At 47.1% G+C, this 24,807-nt stretch overlaps 1 protein-coding gene across 2 annotated transcripts; it reads right to left on the bottom strand.

The window, feature by feature from the left end:
* Positions 1-468: 468 nt before the first annotated feature.
* Positions 469-19,412, bottom strand: LOC144159637 (uncharacterized). Of its 2 annotated transcripts, none has more exons than XM_077691239.1 (8): positions 19,079-19,412; positions 16,202-18,114; positions 14,029-14,198; positions 11,014-11,048; positions 9,209-9,690; positions 7,338-7,546; positions 7,203-7,231; positions 469-3,373 (listed from the first exon to the last, which is right to left on the bottom strand). In XM_077691239.1, exons 2-8 carry the CDS (start codon positions 18,046-18,048, stop codon positions 3,200-3,202), a joined length of 2,946 nt encoding a protein of 981 aa, XP_077547365.1. In that variant the 5' UTR covers positions 18,049-18,114; positions 19,079-19,412; the 3' UTR covers positions 469-3,199. The 2 variants fall into 2 exon arrangements, with proteins under 2 accessions (XP_077547365.1, XP_077547364.1); XM_077691238.1 differs by having other exon boundaries at positions 7,203-7,234; positions 19,079-19,411.
* Positions 19,413-24,807: the final 5,395 nt, after the last annotated feature.

The following is a 24,807-nucleotide window of genomic DNA, read 5'->3' as shown; positions in this document are numbered from 1 at the left end:
CAGCTTACCGTTGGGCAAGAAAACTTGTGGGCGTTTCAGCGTGGCGCTGTGTCGAAGTACGGTCTTACGAGCTCGAGTCATATCAGCTGGACTAATCGGCTGGTCATATTCGATGGTGGAAATTACTAACCACCTCCTGTCCGCCAGACAACTACAAATTCTCTCCAGTTGCAATTTTACTGCACGGCTAATTATTAGCAGTGTAGTCAAGCTTAGACACTGTACTTCACCATACCCGATTCCCTCGCCGTGTTTATATTTCCTGTGAACATGTCACCTCGCAAGACTAGTCATCCTTAGCGTTTACCTTCGAGTTGAGCAAAAGACAAACACGTGCACAGAGCTTTCAAGCTGGAGAAAAAAAAAAAAAAAAAACTAACCGCGCAACGTTGTTCAACTATTACTTTATTCAACATAAGAAATCAGTACTGTGTTGAACTATTTATTCTTCAGAAATCCATAAACTTGCGGCAGACCTTCCTCCAAGTGGCAGATCCAGTTGCAGCGTGGTTCGCAGTGGCCCTCGCGGTGACCATTTTCTTGTGCCTGAGGCAGGCCGCAGGAACCCCGTTTTGCATTTGTATACCAGTCGCCCCCACACTGTCGAAAACTTTTGACAACACCCGGAGATATCGATTCCAGAGTATTTTAAGCGAAATGAGTTGTAAATAAAACAAATCATGTTCTTTGACAAGTCGGCAGCATTGGGGCTGGTTCTTCTGCTCTAGATATGAATTTTATTGCAGAAGCCAAAGCCATGAACATGATGTCCATGCACTCCCTTCGACCCCAGCAACTTCAGTCGTCTGACACCCTTTTTCCATCTTAAGACACATGTAGGCACTCGAAGCCATTCTGCACCTTTAACACGAAAGGCTCACTATTTTTTCCCCTTATCTGCATTTTTGTTCCGTTAGCAAAATTGTTTCATTACATCTTTTAATCATAACCCCCATAGGTGTCCAGAGGACTCCCTTAATGCGAATGCCACAATAAATCCTGTCAACTCGAAATACCTGAATGTCTTCGTAAAGTACACAATAAATAAATTTTAAAGAATACGTTTTCTTGTCTTTCTAAACAAAAGGAAACTGCAGCAATCTTCTGTGGTGAGGCTATCTGTACACTTCTCGCTTTTGATACCAAAAATGCAATGCCCTTTGTTCACCAGGCAGCAGCAAGAGAAAAGTATCATCTCGTAGACAGAACGACACATTACATTCTCAGCATTCAGAAATCTCAGTTTCCTGACCTTTTAAAACCCACGCATGCAAATGCACGCGGCGTAAAAAAAGATGAAACAGCTGCACAGAGCTCGTCGTTTTGAGTCAACGCTGACCTTTTCGTCTTGCCGAAAGTTCGGACATCGCACCAAGCCGAAAGAAGCTACTAGTATTTTTTAAAGTGAGTACCGCAGCTATAGGGCGATGTCTCGCAATTGAAGCATTTAGCAGAAGTACCACTGCCCACGCACTGTTGCAAAAAACAAAGCATGCAATATTCCATGCCGCTAATGACCCAGACTGAAAAAAAAAAAGACTCTGAGCTACAGCGTTCATGCAACTAGCATTAACGGTGGCTAATTTTTCTTGGCTACAAGAAACAATATTGCTGCCATTATTATTTTGACACTAAGCAGTCAAGAGAAATGCTTCTATTCTCGATGTTTAACAATGTGTACTGCCAGCATGTCAAGAAAAAAAGAATTTGTAATCAGTTGGGCTTTATAGTAGCATGTATTTTTTCCACACGTGTAAATCGCTCGAGCATCACAACAGTATGAACAAGGACAAAATGCTTGTTAAGGTTTCTTACAGTAAACTTTTAACACACTTGTTTTAAACTTCTTTTAACACACAAGTACCAAAAAATAAAAACAGGACACAACAAAATGTCTCTAGAAACAGTTGGCGCTCAGAAACACAATCTGTGCAACAGTACTGCCCGCCAGGAACTCAATCTTTGGTTTTGCAGAGCACAAAAAAAAAAAACACATAACAAGACAACAAAATATCTCAAGAAACTGCTCAGAAACACAATCTGTGCAACAGTACTGCCTGCCAAAAACTCAATCTTTGGTTTTGCAGAGCACGAAAAAACGGAACAAGACAACAAAATATCTCAAGAAACTGCTCAGAAACACAATCTGTGCAACAGTACTGCCTGCCAGGAGCTCAATCTTTGGTTTTGCAAAGCTGAAAAAAAATCTATATACATATCTATAGAAACTGCTCACACACAGTCTGTACAAGAAGAGTATTGGCTTTCAGGAACTCAGTCTTTGGTCTTGCCAAGAGCTTTTGCAAAGCGGGCCTTTTGAACACACTTTCTGACCACAGCGCCGACTAGTTTTCTCGTAAACATGACTAGTAGACCAAGTTAGTTGGCACTGGCACAAAAACCGCCCCGACTTTCGGGATAACCTGTAAAGCTCGGACAACTCGACAACACCGCGTCCTTGGCACTTCACTTCGAACAATGCGCTCAGCTAACTCTTGTAACCAAAGAGGCATTTAAATAAGTGCCGTGACAAGTAAAGAGGTGTTCCTTACACCCATATGAAACTGCACTGCGTGTGTGCACTGCGTGTGTGCACTGCTACTGGCATTGCATTTGCATCAAACAGCCGGCTGTGATTGGTCCACCCAACCTCGGTCAAGGCATCAAGGTGCAAGGCTAATACTCGTGGCAGTGGTACAAGTTGATTGGGCGAACAGGACTGCCCTCAAAGAGTACACCTGAATGACAACAAAAGCAGCATCGAAATAGCACTGCCTTCTCGGGGGCATTTCAAGTGAACGGAACAACGCTGCATAGAGGCACGGCTCCGGCCACATTGAACAACTCTAAAGGCCACTCGTTCCATTTCAGAAGCCGAACGGAGCTGCCTGCTTAACAGCCTGTCGTGAATCAGGTTTCCCTTCAGGCACTGCACACCTGATGGCTTTCAAATAATACTTATCGCGGCACAATTGCAGACAATCTCACTGAACTAATTCTGCCTGTCTCTTCTTCTAACAAACAAGCAATAACACACACAAACACCTTCAAGAAAAGTCCATTTGCAGCTGTGTAGCTGCGTACCGTTTGCCTGTCCTTTCTGGAATGCGCACACAATTCAGTCTTTAGCAATCCTCCCGGAACTCGTGCGAGTCTATGACGAAAGCAAGTGAGGCAATCGTCCCGGGTTTTGCGAGCCCTACACGGGACGGCCTGCACAGGAGGGACCGCCCCCGTCGACTTGTGTCGCTGCGTCCCGGCGCTCGGTCATCATCTTCTGCACCACTTCTAACACCGTCTTGCGCAAGAAGTCCTGCAGCTGGTTCCTGATCTCCCGGACGATTACCCCGATCATTCGGCGGAACATTGCACCCTGGACACGAGAAAGACCCGAGTTAATCCTCGTGAAAGCTGTCACTGCTTTGACACTTTCAGTTTTATCGTTTCAATACATGAAGTGAGCGAAATTTAAGTGGCACACTGGTCTTAAACAAAAAAAGCTTATTTTTGCAGTTATGATGATGAAAATTGAGGGACATTTGTAGTTTTTCATTCTGACTGTGTGTATAAAATTTGTTTTTATGTAAAATGAGTACATTCGAATTTATTCAAATTTTTATAGTATTTGATATCTTGACAGCTTTTGTGAAAAAACTGCTCGAGTGATTCAGATGAACAAGGTACTAGTGAACTGTGCACAAATCAAGGAGTGCAATAAGACTAACATCATTCTATCTGGTCTGTAGCAGAAGTTACAGCCTTTTGAGGTTTGGGCCTGGAAGGCAAAACCGCTTTTTTCTGGTTCCCACCTTTCAAGCCCAAACTTCAAACGGTCGTAACTTCTGCTACAGACCAGATAGAATATTAATACTTCTTTTATTGCACTCCTTGATTTGTGCATAGTACACTGGTACCTTGTTCAGCTGCATGTCTCCAGCAGTCTTTTCACAAAACCTGTCAGAAAATCAAATATAGAAATTGGAATAAATTTGAATGTAGTCATTTTACACAAAAACAAATTTTTACACACAATCAGAATGAAAAACTACACATTCCCCTCAATTTTCATCATCTTTGTAAAAATAAACTTTTTGATTAAAGACCCATGTGTCCCATTTAAGGAAATTCTTCATGCGATAATAAAGTGCTCAAGAAAACAGAGGTGGCAACAACGTTCAGTTTGGCAAGGCCTGAAGTTCTAGGGTGATTTCTACGCCCACTCTAAAACCTACAAATCAACTGTGTACGTTGCAATGCTTGAAGTTTGAGCCTAAACCAAAACAAATTAGGTCAAGCTCATGTGATATTAAAGCGTTGGAACCTAGCGAAGGGTGTGGGTTGAAATACTGGCTTTTATCTTTTGTGTTGTTTGATGCAAATGGTTTCAAAAAGACATGGAATCAAAACGAAGAAGAAGACAGTAAGTTATGATCCCCATAAGGTGCCGAGATTAAATCCCCATAAGGTGCCGAGTACACTACCGTCATGAAAACCATTGCACTGTTATAGTCTAAAGTGATTTTTTCTACTGCGGTGCATACCGTATTTTCACGCGTATAACCCGCACCAAAAATGCGAAACTTTCAGTGGCAAAGTATGGGTGCGGAAAATTTGCAGGGTTTTTCCTTTAGTGCAGCTTCACGGCAATGCACGTTGTGCCGTGAAGCTCGTACGCAGTAACACTGACTGAGCCTTACAACATGGCAGCGATTGCGTAAATCATACAGGGACAAGGAAGAAAAAACAAGGACGAGCGCACTCTAACAGCTGACTTTTATTAGTGAATTGTGACTTTCGCCTTGCAGTCACTGTATTATACTTGCTAAATATGCGCTCCCCAGGTGAAAATATATGTTTGTTTCCTAGCTGGATTATTGAACCAGAAATTTCCTCTTGCTAGAAATATTCTCGCAAGAAATTGCAGAATTTCTAGTTAGAAATTCAGTTTCTAGTTTATTTCTAGCTGGATTGAGATTTACTCCCAGCTATCATTTGTCAGTCCAGCTCGAAGAAATAAAAACCGCAGGCTCTCTAGCTAGACGAAGAATTTTTTTAGTTAGAAGGTGTCGATGCCAGCTAGAATCTAATAATCTAGTCCGAAATGAAGCGGGAAATTTCTTGCTAGAAATGCTCCTTCCATTTTCACGGGGGTCTTTCTGTGTACATAGTATGTCGTGTGTTGCTTGAGCAGTACCTCTGGCACAGCCTCTCGTGTATCACATGTTCGGGCAATACGCAAGGATTTTTTTCTTTTCCGGCATGCTGAAAATGCGGGTGCGGATTATATGCAGGGGTGGGTTATACGCGCAAAAATACGGTACATAAAAACCTAAAACATCACAATTATGTCTGCTGTACGAAGATTTTTATAGCTGCAGTGGTTTTCAGTATAAAAGCAAGTCTTTTCCTGATTTTTAACATAAAAAAAAAATGTTATATTGCATCAGGGGTCATGCAGACAAAACACAAGTTTGGTTCATTCGAAAGATTGCCTCACTAGAATCATACAGACACCACTTTTAACGTAAACTTCGCTCAAATAAGCTACATAATTAGGACAAAAGGGAATGGCCAAGTGACTCACCAGCTCATTTCCCACAACAGAACCTATGATGTCATATGTGAGAGCTCTGTGATTGGCTGAGGCCGGCAAAAGCAAACGCAAATTAGGCCTATGAGCTTTGAGCGCAGTAAAAATTAAGGGGTGAACAATTAAAGTTACGAATAAACGCACAAACACCGAAGCAGTTAGTGCGGCACTTCGCCAGCTGACACCGCTAACACAACCGTCGGACGCGCTGGACTTGTCTGAAACAACACTGACCAACTGACACAAGCGGCACAGTCGCTTACGTAACCATGTTTGTCAGGTCATGGCTTAACTTTTAGAAAACGATTAGTATGAACCGTAATAAACGACAGGTGTAGAAGTCACGCCAGAAGCAAAGTGCGAGCACTGGCACTTCAGCAGTATTGCAGCGCCATCTACGAAAGTGGGTGATAAACAAGATAATCAAACAGTCACCTGTGAGGTGGTAGCAGCCCTGAGCTATATTTAGTTTTCAGGCCCGCCGTTAATATGCGATTGCTAACGTTATGAAAACACGATTTGGTGGAAGAATAGAAATTTTGGCTTAAAATGTTTAATTTCTCAGTGAATAATGTATTGTTTGCTGCCAGACAAGCGCCGAAGGCACTATAAAACACTAATATATTTCAAATAAAGCAAACTTGTATTTTTTCTGCATGGCCCCTTTTAATTGTTTTTTTTTTCCAATGCTGTTTGGTTTCAAATCAATTAGTAGACTTGAAAAACCCTTGTTTTTATGTTCTCCTGTGCACGGGGAAACCTTGAAACTGCTTTCTCTTTTGGAAGCACTGCGAAAACTCGTGCTAATACCAGCACAGAGGGGTACACCGCAATATTCCCAGTGCAGTGAATATGTTTACACGATAAATTTCGCTGCGCCGCCCTTCAGGTGCCGCACTATTAGCTGCAACTCAGCGAAAGCCAACCAGCCAATTCACACAGCCGTTTTTTTCCCCCCCGTCACTGTCTTCTGTCATGAGCGACGGTTTCTTGGGCGATTTCTCGCCGAAAACGGTGCGACGATGACGGGAAGCTGAGTGCTACGTTTCCGTTCCATCAACACGATGGGACCAGTTCCCATGGTAAACCAGCCAATCAGAAAACACACTTTTACGGCTGAATTTAGCTAGAAGTGAGCACACGTAAAAATCTAAGCCATTTTCTTTACTTTCCAGATTAAGCACGCTCAATTCTAGGCTAAACTGATCACTAGGCAGACGACCCTGTACTCTGACGGAGAGCTCCAGTACGAACGCAACTCCGTTACATATCCGTCGTGGCGTCTTGACGTGACGGTGCCGTGACGGAGAAGATGATGGCTGTGTGAATGAGGGCTGAGACATCATCTCTGACAAGTGGCACAATTAGAATTGAGGGATAGGTGCAACTTCAAAGAACAGAGAACAGGAAATAGCTCTTCAGCGAGCTTCCAAACCCTCTATCATGCAAGCAGTTTTTGCTCTAGGATCCCATGTGGCACTCACTCAAATGATGTAACGACTGAATGCACCCCCCGTGTTCAAAAAGTGTCTCAAGTGCTCAAAAAAAGTGTCACAGGGCAGTGGAATGTGAATAAAGGGATGTACAACATGGAGAGAAATCGGTAACTTACAGTAAAGGTATAATGTCCCTCGAAGATGTCTTCTTGAGGGCGGAGAAGAGTGCAAAGAAGTGAAAGATAGCATCAGTTACTGGCATGAACTGTGCATAAAAACACTGCTCGCGAGGACAGTGAAGCCACACGTACCCACAACAGCAGCTGACACCCGTTCAACTTCCTCTTCCCCTTCCAGAGAGTTGCAGGTCTCTTGCCACAACACCACATCTGTTTCATCTGCTTCAGGAGTACAGCCCTCCTGCTGCGAGCTTGCCTCAGGAGCTTGTGTTGTTTCCCCTGCGGCCATTTCCTGGTTTGGGTCCGTCGAGGCACTCCCTGGGATGTTTGCCTCCAACTTACTGCAGATGAAGATATGATGGGAAAAAAAAAAAAAGAAGAAAACGTAGAAATTCACTGTCCCATTACTGAGAGAATTGTGCGGGGGGAACTTTGGATGGGAAGATTGATTGATTGATTGATTGCAGGGTTTTAACGTGCCGACGCAACACAGGCGATGAGGCGCGCCGTAGTGGAGGGCTCCGGATTAATTTTGACCACCTGGGGATCTTTAACGTGCGCCGAAATCTCGTACACACGGGCGTTCTTGCTTTTCGCCGGATGGGAAGGATGATGTATTAAGGTAAAGAGTGTGTGCGCTGAAAGGGGGAGCTCATTATGAAATGTGTCGAAAATCAGGAGCAGAATCTACAGGTCCCAGTCCTCACTAGCTGGTTGATTAGAACTTTTAACTCAGTACTAGAAAGCAAACTCAGCAGTAAAGCAGCAAACTCGGAAAGCAAAGCACCAGTACTAGAAAGCAAAACTTAGGTCAGCTCAACGGGCCAAGGAACGAATAATGTTAGGAATAGCACTCGGGGACAAGAAATGAGTGACCTGGATCAGAGAACAAACTCGAGTAGAAGATATCAGGTTCAAATAAATTATTAGTACTAAGTAAGTAGTGCTGCGCACATTAGCACTGCACACATTTTCAAGCACAGAAAGAAGCCGCAGTGCTGTGTACTCATCATCTGAAATGCATTTTTTATCTCTTTATTCTTGGCAAAAATGATTGCCTCCTCCATACTGGTTGGCCCCAGTAGCCGTGAGATGAGAAGCCTTGTAACTGCCCCCCATATGCCTTTACTGACTGATTGGCCCCTGGCTGTGAGCACGTCCGCTCAATCAATGCCTTTTCTGCACAGCACCATAACAGTTGGACAAACTGATAACTTTTGGTTTTGTCGTTCGAGAGGGTTAATAAAAAGTTGTCATGTTAAGACGAAAACTTCCAATCGCTTTATGAGGAAATGAATGAAGGGGCGGCAATGGGGAGGCTTGCGCTCATTCGAGTGGTGTCAACCTTTTCGCCACATTACAATAAGAAATTGCGTTGAAGAAATTGAGTCCTCCAACTGGTTGAAAGGCACATTAAGAATCTTGTAAAAACCACATCACTGCTTTGGAAATTGCCCTTTACTTTCCAGCCCAACCAAGTCGTAGCAACGTACTTGTTATATTGATAACAATTTGTCGGCATTTCAACCTTTCTGTACATACATTTGTGTGCGTGTATGCGTCATTTGCATGTACGCACGCATGCACACATGATGCACCAGCACACCACCAAAAAAAGGCTGGAGCTGTCCTGAGCAAATCAGGCCAAGTGAATGTCTTCTGGTGTTGTTTGGCGGGGTGATCAGTACTTTTGAAGTTGTGTTAACCTAACTAACTATAGTCAACGAACTGCCTAGACGATCTTTTTTTTCTTTTTTTTTAACTATTATCATTAACGTTACAGGCTACATTTTAACGCATCTGACCTGTTTCCAACATGTTACTTTTGCACACCTCTTTCCATATTGTTGCAAAGATTGCCTCACGAGTGCACACCAACGTACAAATGAGACCTGTTCCGGTTTCTGCAACAAATCGCCATCAACTTGCTCACGGAGCGCTTTTAAACCTTTCCCCCTCACAGGAGAGCCAATAAAAGAAAGGTCGAGATAAGATACACTTACACCGCCGTGTCGTCGTGACTGGCCTGTTTCGCGACATCCACTTTCCCGCCGGCATCGCCCGCCTCGAGCCTGGATGTCCACCCGTGCCGTTCCTTAGCCCCGCCTTGGGTCGGTTCGTTCGGGGTGACCTCCTCCTCCTCCACCTCGCGACCTCTCCAGCCATCTTCGCAGCCCAGCATCACCACCTCGTCTTCTTCAAAAAGTTCATTCAGCTCCTCCATCGTAATCTCTTCATCCATGCCGAAACAATCGCCGGTGAGCTCCCTCTTCCACGGCGCCTCTCCGTTCTGGACTCCCGTTCTGTCCATGCTTTTTGCAGCAGCTGTGGCCTTGACTTTATTGTAGGCAGGCATGGGGGTCCTTGTAGGGACAGCCAGCATTGAAGACTCCGCACGACTAGTTGTAGGCACAGAAGGAACCGGAGGGACAGTCAGCACTGGAGAAGACTCCACATGACTAGTTGACCCTTCGTCGGCACTGACCTGAAGAAGAAAAAAAAGAAAAAAGAAAAAAGAAAGTTCATCGGTCAGTCTGCTGTAGCTTCCCACCACTGCTGTGCTAACCGTTCCCACAGATTTTCTGCGCATATTTCACAGTGTAAGAGTACGACTGATGTTATGCGGCACCTGCTTTCGTAACAACATACAGTCAAACCCGGCTATAACGAACCCGGATAGAGCGAATTATGCTATATATCGAACAAAAATAATATACATAGGAAGCATATTCCTTATAACGAAGTTCACATCCGATATATCGAACTCTGCGCGCCTAGAATGGCCGCCGAAATGCATGGTCTCGGAGCGGCGATTGAGATGTGGATTGGCCGCGACCACGGAGCGAGCAAGAGTTGCGACTTAGACATTGCGCCTCGCACGGAGCGACATGACGCCCAACACTTTCCGTAACGGTTTCCGGCGTGCGGGACTCACGACAGAACCCGCGCAGTCAGCGAGTCCGGACCAAGACAGCAGCATCGGTGAACTGTGGGAAGAGCTCCCCCACATTCCCGATGATGTCGCGAGTGAAAGCCGTCCGACGCTTATAATGAAGCGCTTTCGGCAGTCAATGTGCTCCGCCAATGTTACTTAGATTTTGGAGGACCCAGACTTGAACTGGTGCAAATAATGTTTCGTGTAGAGAATGCTATGCTAGTTGAAGCCACCAAAACGAAAGTCAAAACAAAAATCACCGCTTTTTTGTTTGCAAAATAGGCAGTTCAGGCGGAAAGTAGCTTTATTACTCTCAATAAATGGATTATTTTGGGTATGGTAACGGCTACTTTACTGTGTTCGTTTCTGCATGTGGGGACGGTGGAATTCGGGAGGGGGAGGGGGGCTCCCGCGGATTGCGAACTTGTAACGATAAGTTCGTTATAGGCGGGTTCGGCTATATCGAACTATTGGATATATCGAACTAATCGCGGTGCATATTGCAATTCACTATAAACGGGTTTGACTGTAGTAGACTGCTCAACACAAGCTGGACGAGCAACGTGCATGGCTGCTGTCAAAACAGCAGTGGACGCAAGTCAGTTCAAAGTTGCTTCAATGGAACTGGCACTCAAACAACAATAGCACCGATGATCGATAGGCTTTGCTCCTCAAATAAACTGGCTTCAAGCTTCTGTAACGCTTGCAGGGCACAAATAAGCCAAGTAGGCGACTGGTTCCACAGCGAAAGACAACTTGTGGCTGGGTTTACGCCACTGTGCGAGTCATGCTTTTGGAGGGAGTAGCCGGCAGGAAGAAGTTATGCAGGGTTGCGACACAGAGAACAAAAAGCAAGCGGTTGTTTACACTCACATTCTGCACATGCTGCTGCCCCCATGCATTGGCCCCTGCAATGTAATGAGGCAAGTGTAAACAAACGTAGAACAGGAAAAGCAACAATGCAACTGGTTTGCACCGAACTGGCCACCCCTTCATAACCGTTATCAGCCGTTACCAGTCCATCTTCTTCCCAATGACTTCCAGCCTTCGGTACCTGCAGCGTCCAAGTAAGATGTGGTAGTTCAATGGACTGAACTCTTTTTGCCTTTGAGTGATGGAGGCAACTTCTGTTGTTCATTACTTCGCAATGTTTCTGCAGTACTCATTTCTGGCATACAATATCCACTTCCCCCAAAACCTTCACGAGTAGGCTCTGGAGAGAAATGGGTGTCAAAAGTGCTGCAACAAATGCCGACGAAAGTGTGCAGTGTGTTGGATGTCACACCGTACAAAGGCTGCCGCAAAAGGCGCTTCCCGTTCTGCAAAGACGGGCGTTGCCACGTGTCTCAAGCATACGATTTTTTAAAAGGAGGCAACAAGCTGGCCCTAGCTCTTTTTGATACCATTTCTTACGCTGAAAAATAAAAGAAAGAAAAGAGAGCAGAGGTGTTGTTTTCAACGAAGTTTATGCACACACACGAATTTATCAGAAAAAAGAAACTGTCCTGACAGCAACGGATAAAAAGCCTATGTCTCGATCTGTGACTGTACGCACCGGTTAAAAACAAAAACTACTTCAGTCCTCGCACACGAATTTCATAACCTAAAAAAATTTTCCCCGCATTTCCCCGAGGGGAAGAATGTGAAAGTGCGAATGCATGAGTTGAATTTGCGCGGTTCGGTAATGTTCGCGAAAGAGAGATCACACACACACACACACAACTACAAAGAAAGAAAGATGCATTTATTCACAGACACCTATTTGTGCTGTCGTTGTACTTGATTGCTAGAGCGAATCTCAGCTTTGAAATTTCGTGTCAGTACTCCTTTAAGCGGGTGCATTAGCCCTTCTCACGCCTGATTCCTGGCCAATCCCCCACGTGGGTATGTGCCATGCACAGACACCTATTTGTGTTGTCGTTGTACTTGATTGCTAGAGCGGATCTCAGCTTTGAAATTTCGTGTCAGTACTCCTTTAAGCGGGTGCATTAGCCCTTCTCACGCCCGATTCCTGGCCAATCCCCCACGTGGGTATGTGCCATGTCAGCGGCCAGGCAGCGCGCGCCCATCTCCCCCCGTTGCCAAGGAAGACGAGGAGCGCGCGCACCCGCAGCTGTTGCTATGTGGACGGACGGCGGTCACCGGAATTCAGGGTCGCTTATAAAGTGCATTCGCACTTAAAGGAGCCATGAAGAGAAAACACAAGTTTGGTTCATTCAAAAGATTGTCTCGTTAGAATCATACTGACACCACTTTTAACGTAAACTTCGCTCAAATAAGCTACATAATTAGGAAAAACGGGAATGGTCATGCGACCCACCAGCTCATTTCCCGCAACAGAACCTGTGATGTCACATGGGCTAAGCTCTGCGATTGGCGGAGGCTGGCAGAAGCAGACGCAAATTAGGTAGAGCTTACAAACTAGACGAACGAGCGATTTGCGCTTAAATTTAGGGCACATTCTTTACAAAGCAATAGGAATGATGGGACAAACAGTGGAAGTTACGAAAGCACATGTAAACATAGAAGTACTGATGCGTTCTGCTGTTCGTACTGCGCACAGCATGCTTTGGTTTAGCTGCACAGCACTATGGGGCTTGGGGTTGTCTCAGACGACACTGGCCGATTGACGCAAGCAACGGTGTCTTACGTGACCACATTTGTCAAGCGAGCACTGTTTCAGGGAACGAATATTTTCTCCCAGAACAAAAACAAGCCAGGTTTAAATGCGGGCAAAAACAAACCAAACGCTTGCCACGGTATGGTGGCGCCATCTAGGTTACGGAACTTAAAGAAACGCGGGAACAAACCAACACCGCTACAGGGTGGAGACAACCTTTGAACGGTCCCGTGCCGCCGCAATTGGGCCAACGGGCTCAACGCATTATTCTTTTCGTTTCCCACGAGACCTAGCAACGCAAAACAGACAATATGATTCAAACTTCTTCAGTAAACCGCGTTGCGGCGATAATTTTAGCGCGGTTTTGACACAATGACTTGCTTCGGCGGCGAGCGAGCAACCGAACATGGCGGCGCCAGCGTTACGTGTCTCTACCCGGTACGGCGGATGCGTGAATGAAGGTACTCTAGGCTGCAGAGCGGTCGGTTTCCGTGATGTCACTTGGGACCACGAAAACGCACGATTGAGCGGGAAAATCAAAATTTTAACCTAAATTGTTTAATTTCTCAGTGAATAAAGCACCGTTTGTATCCGGATAAGCGCTGGGGGCACTATAAAACACGAAATCTTTCGAATAAAACCAACTTGCATTTTCTCTTCATGGCTCCTTTAAAAAAAAATTAGGCGGGTTTTATGAGCTGAAGCTGCACTTGGCCTATGATGCACAGTAGCTGGAGGAGGGCTCCTGGCTGAATTTGATCACCTGTGGGTCAGTAATGTGCGCCAAAATCTTCGAACATGAGTGCTTTCACTTTTCGCCTCCATATATGAAAAGCAGCTGCCGCAGCAGATATCATCCTTATCGATTCATTGAGCGTAGGGTTTAACGTGCCGACGCAACGCAGGCGATGAGGCGCGCCATAGTGGAGGGCTCCGAATTAATTTTGACCACCTGGGGATCTTTACCGTGCGCCGAAATCTCGTACACACGGGCGTTTTTGCTTTTCGCCTCCATCAGAAAAGCGGCCGCCGCGGCCGGGAATCGAACCCGCGACCTCGCGCTCACCAGGAAAACACCATAGCCACTGTGCCACCGCGGTGGATGATATCATCCTCATCACCGTCAATAATAATAGGGACACACTTTACACAAGTGTGTGTTGCTGCATCCGAGCCAAGTAAGAAAGAACAGGAAACGTGTCTGTACCAACCATCCACTACAGCAATTGTTTCACAATAGACGGTGATACAGAAACCAAACCACTTACACTGCTTGCCAGGTGCAGAGCTTTTTGTAGGAATGAATAGCGGTGATGGACCCGAACACGCGACACTCGACGGTAGGTCGAAACTTGCTCCTTGTTTCCCGACAAGAGCAACGGCGGAACCGCAGCTCGGGTGGCTGCCGTGCACCGCATTACCACGAAACTGCACTCCCCTGCAATGAGAAGTGCTTCTTAATAATAACAAAAACCGTGTTTCACAGGTGTCATTAAAGGGACCACGCAGACAAACTACAAGTTTGTTTCATTCGAAGGATTTCGTACTTTGTAGTGCCCCCAGCGCTTGTCCTGAAGCAAACGATGCTTTGTTCACTGACAAATTAATCAATTTAAGTTAAAGCTTTGATTCTCCCGCCAAATCAGATGTTGTCATGACATCTGCAATGATGTCATAGGTGCTGAGGAGCCTTGTTTACTGACAGTCAACCTAGATGGCACCACCATACCGCGGCAGGCCATTTCCTGCCTTTGTTTTTGACCGTATTTGTACCTGGCTTGTTTTTGTTACGGTAGAAAATAACTGTTTCGTGAAACACGGTGTTCGCTCGACAAATATGGTCACGCAAGACACCGTCGCTTACGCCAATGGGCCAGCATCGTCTGAGACAACCCCAAAACACCGAGGTGTTGGGCATCTAAAACAAACAGTGCGTGCAGTACCAACAGCAGTACGCATCGGTACTTCTATGTTTATGAGTACTTTCGTAACTTCCACGGTTTAACCCACCATTCTTACTGCTATAAAAAGAATGTGCCCTAAATGTAAGCACAAATAGCTCGTTCGGCAAGCAATTTGCGTTTGCTTTTGCCGGCCTCAGCCAATCGCAGAGCTGCAACGTATGACATCATAGGTTGCGTTGTAGGAAATGAGTTAGTGGGTCACATGGCCCTTCCCTTTTTTCCTAATATGTAGCTTATTTGAGCGGTTTACTTTAAAACTGGGGTAAGTACGATTCTAACGAGGCAATCTTTCGAACGAACCAAAGTTGTGTTTTGTCTGCACGGCCCCTTTTTAAAGGAGCTAAGAAGACAAAATGCAGGCTCGTTTAATTTGAAAGAACTAGCCTTTGGAAACATACTTGGCTCCATTCCAGCCAAAAGAAAAAATGCTGGAAATACTAAGAAACTTCCAAATTTCGCACCACGTTGCACGAGATAACCGCTCGCTTCCTCAAACCACCACTGAAGGGTCATCTGGGGCGACGACTTGCCAGGGGTGGTGGGGTAACCTCAGTTCCTGCGTACATCACACTGTCTGTGCTTCGAGCTGGTGGAGTCTTCCCCAGGCAGATTGAAGCCTTACACATTTCGCCTTACGTCTCCTACAGGTGGCATTCACTTGAAAGTTTAGCTGTCAATTTCTTTGCTTGGCAACACTGGAAAGGGCCACAGACATGGTGCGGCTTGTGCCACTGTGCCCGCACGCCACAGAAAAAAAAAAAAAAAAAACACCGGCGTGCATCGTTTGCTCCGTTTCAACCCAATTCGCAACGGTGGTGTCAACAGAGGTGTTATTATTCGCACTCACATTGGAGTCGAGGCATTACTTAGCGTTCGGTGGGGTAGAGTTTGGAACGTCCAACACGCATCATGCACTTTGCACGGATGAGTCCCGCCCTCCCGCGGAGCCCGACGTAACCAGTGACGGCGCACTCACATGGTTGCCTACATGTGCGCCTCACCAGTGAATGCAACCTATTTCACGACGCACCCGCCACCAATGCTCACCATTTTGAATGTTCAGCAACTACACCAAGCACAATCACATACCAGTTTATTTCAACCCAGGAGTGCCACTATGAAAGCTTCCTGTTACGTTGATTCCTACCTCTCTGCGAGATCTGCCAGTTTGTTTTTTACATATCCCACCCTTGCACCACAGGTGACGACATTCATAAGGTCAATCGGCTAAACAAGACAAAGCGCGCATGGCCAGAGCGAGGCTGCATCTACCTTGCAAACAGAAATTTGAGCGTTTGTGAACTACCACCTTATCTTCCCAAACCATCAGAGCAGGCTGGCCTTTAGAGCCCTACACCAAAAAATACAATGTTAACTCAAGATCACAACACTCAGTGAACGTTGAAAGGAGTTCACACGGAACTAAGCTACCTGCAGTGTTCTAAACCCTCTCGGTGTCAATGTAGCTGGTACTCACTGTGGAGCAGCGATGGCTGCAGCTGTCAAAGGAACACCAGGCTGCACATCTATGATGTTCAGCATTTGGCGGAACTCCTCCTGACTCAGCTGGTCTACGCACGGTGGAGTCAGCCCCTGCCAGACGAGGCCACAGTACACTTTTTCGTTGCCGTCGTCTGCCACGCCCACCATGTAGTTGACGCTCACCGCCGCACCCTCCCGAAGCACTTGGTCCAAGTTGCAGTAGTACGCTGTGCCGTTCCTGTAGAAGCAGGTGAACTCGATTCTCCTCAACCGGCCGGGCTCCTGGACTGCACACACAGCGCTGCACTGTCCAACCCTCAGGACGGTGCCTCTGGCGGCCTGGTAGGCCGCGACGGAACAGTCCGGCTCGGGAATGGACGAAAAAATGCAGATTCCGTCGCGGCTTACAGGATCATGGCCCAGACTGCCCAAGATGGTGGTGCCCAGCGCAAGGTTGGGCACGCCCTCCTTGTAGTGTCTCAGAGGACGCTCGCCCGTCCACACAAGTGTAGCAGCCCATACATCGCTAGCAACTTCGACCGCATCGACAAGGACCTCGGCTGCTCCGTCAATAGAGGAGTTCGACAGGAGCTCGTTAAAAGACTTGATCTGCCTGCCGTGACGGTAGACAACACCAATCTCCACAACTAGGGCGGTGTCTAGGCCGAGACAGAAGACGAGGGCGGTCGTTGCCGAGTCCGGATACAAGGTACCCTCGGTGCCCAACAGCTTCCTCCCGGCAGAATACCCACTGCTAAGCTCAGTGTTGCTGGGCTCAGGGTGCTGATGACTGCTCGCCTCCCAGTCAGCATGCGCAACTGCACTTAGGCCGGAACCCGTATCAACTACGTCTTCTCTTACGTATCCTTCCAGCAGCTCGGCGAGTTCAGACTCGTCGCCAGACATGAACACCTCATCCCCACCATCATCGTCGTCCTCATCCTCATCGGCGTCGTCGTTTTGGCTTGGCTCGCGATGCTCTACTACCTTGGTAACCATTGTGGCTTCCCACTTGACAGTCTTGGTGCTCCTTGAGCTGGGGCGGGCGTTGAAACAAACCGCATCTCCCACGGCAAAGACGTCGGACAGCTTCTGGTTAGGCTTAAGCACTGTCTTCTTTACTTTATCCCTGTGGAAGAAGGCGCACAGCTGTTGCTCGAGGCCAAACGTAATGAAGCCGTGGTTGGACTTGATAGAGTGGATGAAGCCAGTGCGGTTGAAAATCATTTTGCCATCGCCGGACTGAGGTGACTGCTCAGGTGACGACGGTGAGTCGGCAGGCATCGAGACGGTGGGGCCGTCGTAGCATTCCACACACGTTGCCTGAAACTTCGCCTTGTGCCCCGAGGGGCTCCTCACAGCACTCAAGAGGACGGCGCTTCCCACCTTCACATTTGACTTCCTGAGGTCCTTATGCTTGCCGCCTTCAGCGGCTTTTCTGTCGAAGAAGACGTTAGCTTTGACCGGATAGTTTACCATGATGAAGCCATAGATGTTAGACGGGGCCAAATACTGGACAGTCCCGTGTACATTGCAGAGCTCGATTATCTCATCTTCTCTACCCGAAGTCGGCCTGCTCAGCTCAGCCGTAGAAGGTTCATCCAAATGTACGCAAGAGTAAACTTTGTCGTCTGCGTCTACGAAAATAGTGCCGGGAAACTTCCTGGTCACAAGTCGTATGGTTGCTGGACTTGCGCTGAAGTTGCCTCTCGCCTTCGGTGGTAGCCGCGATAGCACCCCCTGCAGCTTAGTCAGCGGGATGCCTTCATTTTTCTCCACAGCATTTTTTAGATAAACCAGGATGGCCTTCAGCGCATCCTCCTCCTTCCTTAGCACAGACATTGGTTCCAGATGGGCTGTTGCCAACAGCTGTCAGCCAGGAATGTACACAACCAGCAAATCCAGCCGCTGAAAATGGGAGAAAAGAAAAGCTTTATTTCGCTTTTTACTGCTGGTGCATACAAGTGCCATCAGAAGTAACTGGAGCACGGGAGATGTGGCCGAACCGCATAAGAGCGCTGTGTGGCCACACCGGTGGTAAATGAAAGGAGCAGGACACACATATGCGCCTGCCGACAGTGATAGCTGATCTAGACTTCTCAACCCACTCCTTTTAATGCGGCTTCATTCGCAGCATACTGCTCTCAGCGATGGCGCTGACAGCAGAGGCAGTATCTGGCAGCGTCGCTCACACACTGTCAGCGCACGCAAGCTGCTGGAGAAGCGTTGCAATCGCAGGGATCTGAAGTGACAATTTTTCTGTTCTAATATCTTTAGGTGGGTCGGCTATCAGCGCCATCGCCGGGACTAGTACGCGAGGAACAGCGCTCGAAGCTGCGTAAAAGAAGTGGGTTGAGAGGTATAGAGGGGCTACCGGCTTCGGTAGGCACGCATGCGTGCTCTGCTCCTTTAGTTTACCGCTGGTGCGGCTACATGGCGCTTGAATGCGGTTCAGCCATTTAGAACAACAGTCCCCCCCCCCCCCCCCCTCCCCCGTTTCATGCACGAGTTCGTGTGGCCACCATGCAATGTGCATACATTCGTGCCAGCACATACACGAAGATACAAATTTAAGTAGCGCGCCAACCGGCGAGTGTTGGACAGAGGGCGCTCCTTTTCTAGGCCTTCTCATAGGTCGCATCGCTAGACGGCTAGTCCAATTTTTTCGCCCTCTCTCTTCCCCCATCCTTTTGCGTGTAATTCTGGTTTAAAACCACCACGAAATGCCAGCTTGAAATCGCTGTCACGAATCAATGAGTGACAAACAGCTGCGAAGTCCGAGAACATGCCCCTGCAAAGCATAAACCTGACATTCACCGTGCGCTCTCAAGCCGGAGAAGGCGAAAAGGCCGCCAACCCGCGTAGGACATACCGGTAGTCTTCACCGTGACTTAACACGTCTCAGGAACCAAGTGCTCGGTCAGCTGCCGTGTTCGAATCTTCGAACTGGAACCATGCTCGCACCGGCACCCGTTTCCTGCCCCGGCGTTTCACAAAACTACGGCATACCTAATCGAAGCTTGTAGCGACAGAATACGCCCCGCTTATACCACTTCTCGACGCGTGAAGGCGGGCATAGCGCTCAGGAACGCGTACTTTCCGCGTTTTCCGCAAATCATGCACCAAAAGGCTACCGAACGCCGCAAATGCAGCAAAAACAAAAGTTCGACATCAACCGGAAGCGGATACCTGGACGAGTTACCGGAAGTGGAATAAGCAGCTCAGCTGGGATTGGCAGCAGGGCCAACTCCTTGCGACCAGTTTCGATTTTGCCGAGCGCGCGTAGTATTTGCCGCTCGAATGAGTTTTAGCGGCTTAGCCAGTGCTGCCACTGCTACTGATTTATCAGTAGATCTGCTGATGTTGTTCAACTTCTGCTGATTTAGTGATAAGAGTGCAAAATCTACTGATTTTTTTGCTTTCTGCACATCAGGTTACCGAAAGCTACCACAATTTTGACCTCAGCTCGAGTTAATCGGGGCGTTGCCATTTTTCCGAGAACCTATTCTGATTGGCTTTTCGTCAAGAACTGAAAGCCAACCAAAAAAAAATAATTGGCTCCAATCCACGCTGGAAGGTGGTTGGAAAGCAAAGCTTTAAACGACACTCACAGCTATTGCCCATGAGAAGTCACTTGAATTCACACACGTGGCTCTACAAAGAGTGAAACCAGAGATTTTGCCAGCCATTACATTCGCGGGGGCGGCGGCGGCGTCCCGAACGCAACAGCATCGTCGGCCACGGCCGGGCTAGAGCGGCGGACGCCGCCGCCTCGCCGCTGCAGCACGGCCGTGAGGCGGGAGAAACAAAACGCAGAGGAGCGTCTTTCGGAGGGTGAGACAGCGGAACCTAGCCACCTTATGTGCTAGCTTGTGGCTACACCACCGCGCGACACGAGCGCAGATACCGAAACGATTCGGCGTGTGAGCTTAGTGATTCCCATTTATACTTATTTAAGCAAGTTATTTCAGTAAGTTTTAGAATTGCGAGAGAGCTGAGGGAACTTTTATAATCGCTATTTAGCAGAACCAGTTTCTCCTTTTGCCTTTTGTAATACCTCTTAAAACAATAGGTATTCACCAATTTAGAAAACGGGGTCCCATTCGTGGCAAGCTGTGGGCAAAAGGTAGCGTTTCTGTAGCGGCCAGATGTCCGTATGTGGTTGTCGCCCTGCAAACCAATCCTTAAAGTATGTTTGCCGCACGGCCACTTAATCCAGTGGGGTGCGAGTTACCCTGGTGGTGCGGTCGAACAAGTTAATCAAGCCGTGCAAAAGCAGCGCGCAATGGACGCGAAGCTGCGCCAAAATAGGCCCAAAAACAACCGTCGCTAAAGCAGACGACAAAGCCGTGACGCCGACGCCGCCGCCAGCGAGCAGGCACTTTCGCGCGGGGAACGCTGGGCAAATTCACCGTGCCATCTACAGTGCTGCTCCGTGGATGAACCCCCCTCCTCCCGCCGCCGCCTCCGCCGCGTTGGGAGTTTGTTGTCCCGCACGCTACTAAAGAACCGTTGGCTGGCAGAGCTAGGAAGGTTTGCTTTAAAAATGTGGTTTCCGATACGATTTTATTGCGAACCCCTCAAAATTCAGTAGGAATGAAGCAAATGCGTATTTTATTGTAACAATGTAATTAACATAATGGGTATAAATAAAGGGTATAAGGGGTATAAGTGGTATTCCGGTCAGTTTAATGAAACTCACCGGAATTAACCTAATAAAAACCGACGACAGTACCCGCAGTATACAGTTCAGGTGTTTGCGACGCCGACGCGCACAAAGCATATAGTACCCGAAAAGAAATAAAAAGAAAAGAACCATAGTTGCATTTGCGTATCTTCCCCCTACGTGGCGCCACCATACACGTGCGCGTGCACGAATTGGCTAACGAGCGTTAAAAAATAAGTTTGAAATGGAAAGTTGCTCTTCCTTACTTGTTTTGAATAGAAAAATCTGCTGATTTCTGCTGAATTTTGAGCCAAATTTTAATGATTTCTGCTGAGTTTTCAAGCAAAAATCTACTACTACTTTTTCTTTGCCTGTGGCAGCACTGGGCTTAGCTTGTAGTTCTTTAGTTGTGTGTCACGCTGCAGCGTTGGTGCGCAGAGAGGGATGTGTGCTTTCAATTTCGCCTCTACCCGCGACCTTCAGTTTTGTCGGGGATTATGTCCGCCTGCTTGATTAAAAAGCGATACAATTTTTAAAATTATTTTATTCGCACATCACCTCACGGCCATGATCAACGTTCACCGATCCGACCAGGGCTGCGGCGCAGTTAATTGTTCTCACAAGCCGAACGCACCCATTTTCTTAGATTAAAAATATGAAGATTAAAATTTGACGAAAATTGCATAAGTTATACGTTCAAAATATTAATGCCTAATAATTGCGCCGAAGGCAGGGTTTTCCGTTTTCTTTTTTTATCTACACCAATAGAATCACAATGAAAAATGTAGTTTTTCCCACAATTATGTCCCACAATTTTTATCATCATAACTGCAAGAATAAAGTTTTTATCAGACCAAACCCTTGATTTATGGTTACATGTTATATCACCAGAGCATCGTCTTGTCCGCGACTTAACAAGACTAACTTATATGCTAAGAAAACTAAACCTTTTTCGTTGTCTTCAAGCCTTAAGGGAACAATGATAAAAGAAAGAGGTAGGTTAGCAGTGAAGGAAATTAAGTCGTCGGTGGTTGCACATCACAGCAGCTGCAGACATGCTCCAAGCCAACAGCCCAGGGAACGATTTTCAGCCATGCGGAAAAACAGGGACAAGTTCTCAAGCTTACACTGTGCACAATATACTGGGCCGATGCAATGGCAGTTCCTGGAAGGCGCTTGCAGAGGGCAGTTATAGCTGTATGGACATTTCATACAGTGTAAGAGAAGAGTTCACTTCTGCATGCCCCCCTCTCCTGACTCCCCCTTCCCACTACTCTTCAGCAAGAAAGTATAGGTTGTATTCACTGGTGAGGCATGTATGCAGACAATGTGAGTGCGCTGTCACGGGTTACGTCGGACTCCGCGGGATGGCGGTACTTGTCCGTGCTAAGCACGACGTGTGTTGGACGTTCCCAACTCACCGAACGCAAGGTAATGCCTCGACTTCAATGCGAGTGCAATTAATAACACCTCTGTTGACACCACCGTTGGGAATCGGGTTGAAACGGAGCAGACGACGCACACCGGTGTTTTCTTTCTGTGGTGTGCGGGCGCAGTGGCACAATAGCCGCGCCATGTCCGTGGCTGTTTCCCGAGCGCAGAAATTGACAGCTAAACTTTCCAGTGAATACCACCTATAGATTCCTTAATATCGCGCGGATTTTCATTTTCTGCCCTCTGTGTAAGTGAAGACACATCACAGACACACTTTTGCACAAGAGCTGCACGGAACACATTTTCTTGGATTTTTTTTAAAGGGGTTCAAAATAAAAACTCCGATGCTTTCCTATGCACAAAAAAGGAGAAAAAACACAAGTACAGCCACACCGCAATTGAGAACAAAAAAAAAAAAAAAAAGCAGTACTAAGCAACCTGGTGATGCATCTGAGACTGCATGGTCAGAACTTCCTCAAGTGCTGGGGTAATGCTGCCCCAGAGACTAGACAATTGGGAGTACCATGGCACCCACCCCACCGCGGTTGCTCTGCCAAAGCGACTACTGGGGCAATGGTGGACTGGCGCAAGACGTATGGCATCAGTTCGTGGCGTGTTGATGTCTGCATTTTCGTGTCTTCCTTTTTGTTGCTCCACCTTCGAACTTTTTTTTTTCCTAGTCTTTACTGAGGCACGGTATAAAGTTGCTTTTATGGCTCCTGGAAAGAAGTCTTCCAAGTACAGCTTGTGTGTGTATTAACGAAGCCGACTTTAAGGGTGCTCCGGGTATAGCGAAGTGGCTTAAGCATTTATATGACCATTCAAACTTGATAATTTCTGCCCACAGAGAGAGAGAGAGAGAGAGAGAGAGAGAGAGAGAGAGAGAGAGAGAGAGAGAGAGAGAGAGAGAGAGAGAGAGACTTTAATTCCTGAGATGGGTTCTGAAAAGGCGAGGTCTTCTACAGTGTCCCTCCCTCGGTAGTCAGCCAGGATTCTTTGGATCCTAGCGACGGCTTCGGCCACTTGAACTGATGCAAGTTGTGGCTCCTGCGTAGAGCTGAGCATAGCCGTTCCCCCATTGTTCCGTAGTTTTATGATTGTATCTGCTAAGCGCATTGATATCTGAATTGCCATTATTTGCGTTTGTATTACATTGGAGCTTGTGGCAGGACCATATCATGGCCTGTAGTTCTGCTCTGCTGCTGCACAGAGAGCACAGGTGTATTCCTGGAAAGCAACAGTTGAGAGGAACATGGCAGCAAAGTTTTTCTTTTTGTCAGGCCACACATGCAGATTACATAGCAAAGAAAAGAGTGGTGCAGACTCTAACCTGCCAGCGGGCTATAGTAATTAAATTACTGCAGGAGTAAAGAGAGGGAGAAACAACAGAAATGAGTGCATTATGCAAAAAGTATACGTAAAAGAAAAAAAATGCTACTAAACATTGTTTGAAAAATCTTATAAAGTGCATCATCTGACAAGACAAGACAACAAAATACACATAGAACAGCAAGCCGCGCAGAGTACCCAGGTCACTTGAACAGAACGAAATTGCAGCTTTACGCACTAAGATCATACTTGGGCTACAAGGCAAATCCTACCTACTGCATTAATGTGCACCACAAGATTTCTTCATAGACTCAAGGATAACTTTTCTTACTCTCTGATGCGGAGCATTGAAGATTAAAAGTATTGCAAATCAGACATCGATAGGACTGAGCGATCAGGGACCTCATACATGACTGCTTACAACTTGGTAGAAACACCCAAGATGGGCTTTTGTGTAAGCAGGACGGTCAGAACAATACGTTATAAAATACTTTTTTTCTCCCTCATATTCCATCAAGACGGATCCAGGTCAGCTCTCCTACTACAGCTACACAAGACAGTCTCCCAGCTGATGCATCTCATTCGTCGTATCCGGGGCTCCTCACATGGACTGCAAGAGTTGGACACATGTCGCCTCGTACACGCCTTACTCACCAGCCGTATCACTTACGGGACCCCCTTCGTCAATCTGAAACCCCAAGAGCCTAACAAGTTGGACGCCCTCACAAGAAAGACGTACAAATCAGCCCTCAGCCTGCCTGCTTACACCGCTAGCGAACGTCCCATGAAACCTGGCCTCCACAACACACTGAATGAACCGATCGAAGCCCAGTGCGTGTCTCAGCTGCAAAGACTTGCCCTCACCCCCACAGGCCGTCAGGTTCTTCATAATATAGGCCGAACCCCGCCCCCTGCTCGCCTTGATTAACCTAGAGTGCATCCCCCTTTCCATTCGGCAACAACTCAGAACAGCGCCCATACCCAGGCACATGCACACCATTTACAACCGGGCGCAAAGAGAAGCTCGAGTACGCCACCTCGAGAAGCGCTACGGCAATGACCCGCAGACCCGCTACACGGATGATGCACATATCCCTCCCCCAATTCTCCGGCTACGCTTGTCACCCTGGGCACTTCTGGCAACACCCTTACTGCGGCAACTTACCGAAATA

Source organism: Haemaphysalis longicornis, unplaced genomic scaffold (genome assembly GCF_048455015.1).
Source record: "Haemaphysalis longicornis isolate Haplotype H1 unplaced genomic scaffold, Haemaphysalis longicornis Haplotype H1 scaffold_10, whole genome shotgun sequence".
NCBI lineage: Eukaryota > Metazoa > Arthropoda > Arachnida > Ixodida > Ixodidae > Haemaphysalis > Haemaphysalis longicornis.
Note: the sequence above shows the minus strand (reverse complement) of the source record. Positions and strands in the feature narration are given on the sequence as shown.

Bases quoted from the DNA above. Each gene is read 5' to 3' on its own strand.
- LOC144159637 (XM_077691238.1), bottom strand. From the start codon at position 18,048: ATGTCTGTGCTAAGGAAGGAGGAGGATGCGCTGAAGGCCATCCTGGTT. The intron at 14,199-16,201 runs GTGAGTACCAGC...TTCTCATTGCAG, and splicing joins GCAGCCATCGCTGCTCCACA to GGGAGTGCAGTTTCGTGGTA. The intron at 9,691-11,013 runs GTGAGTGTAAAC...TTTCTTCTTCAG, and splicing joins GGCAGCAGCATGTGCAGAAT to GTCAGTGCCGACGAAGGGTC.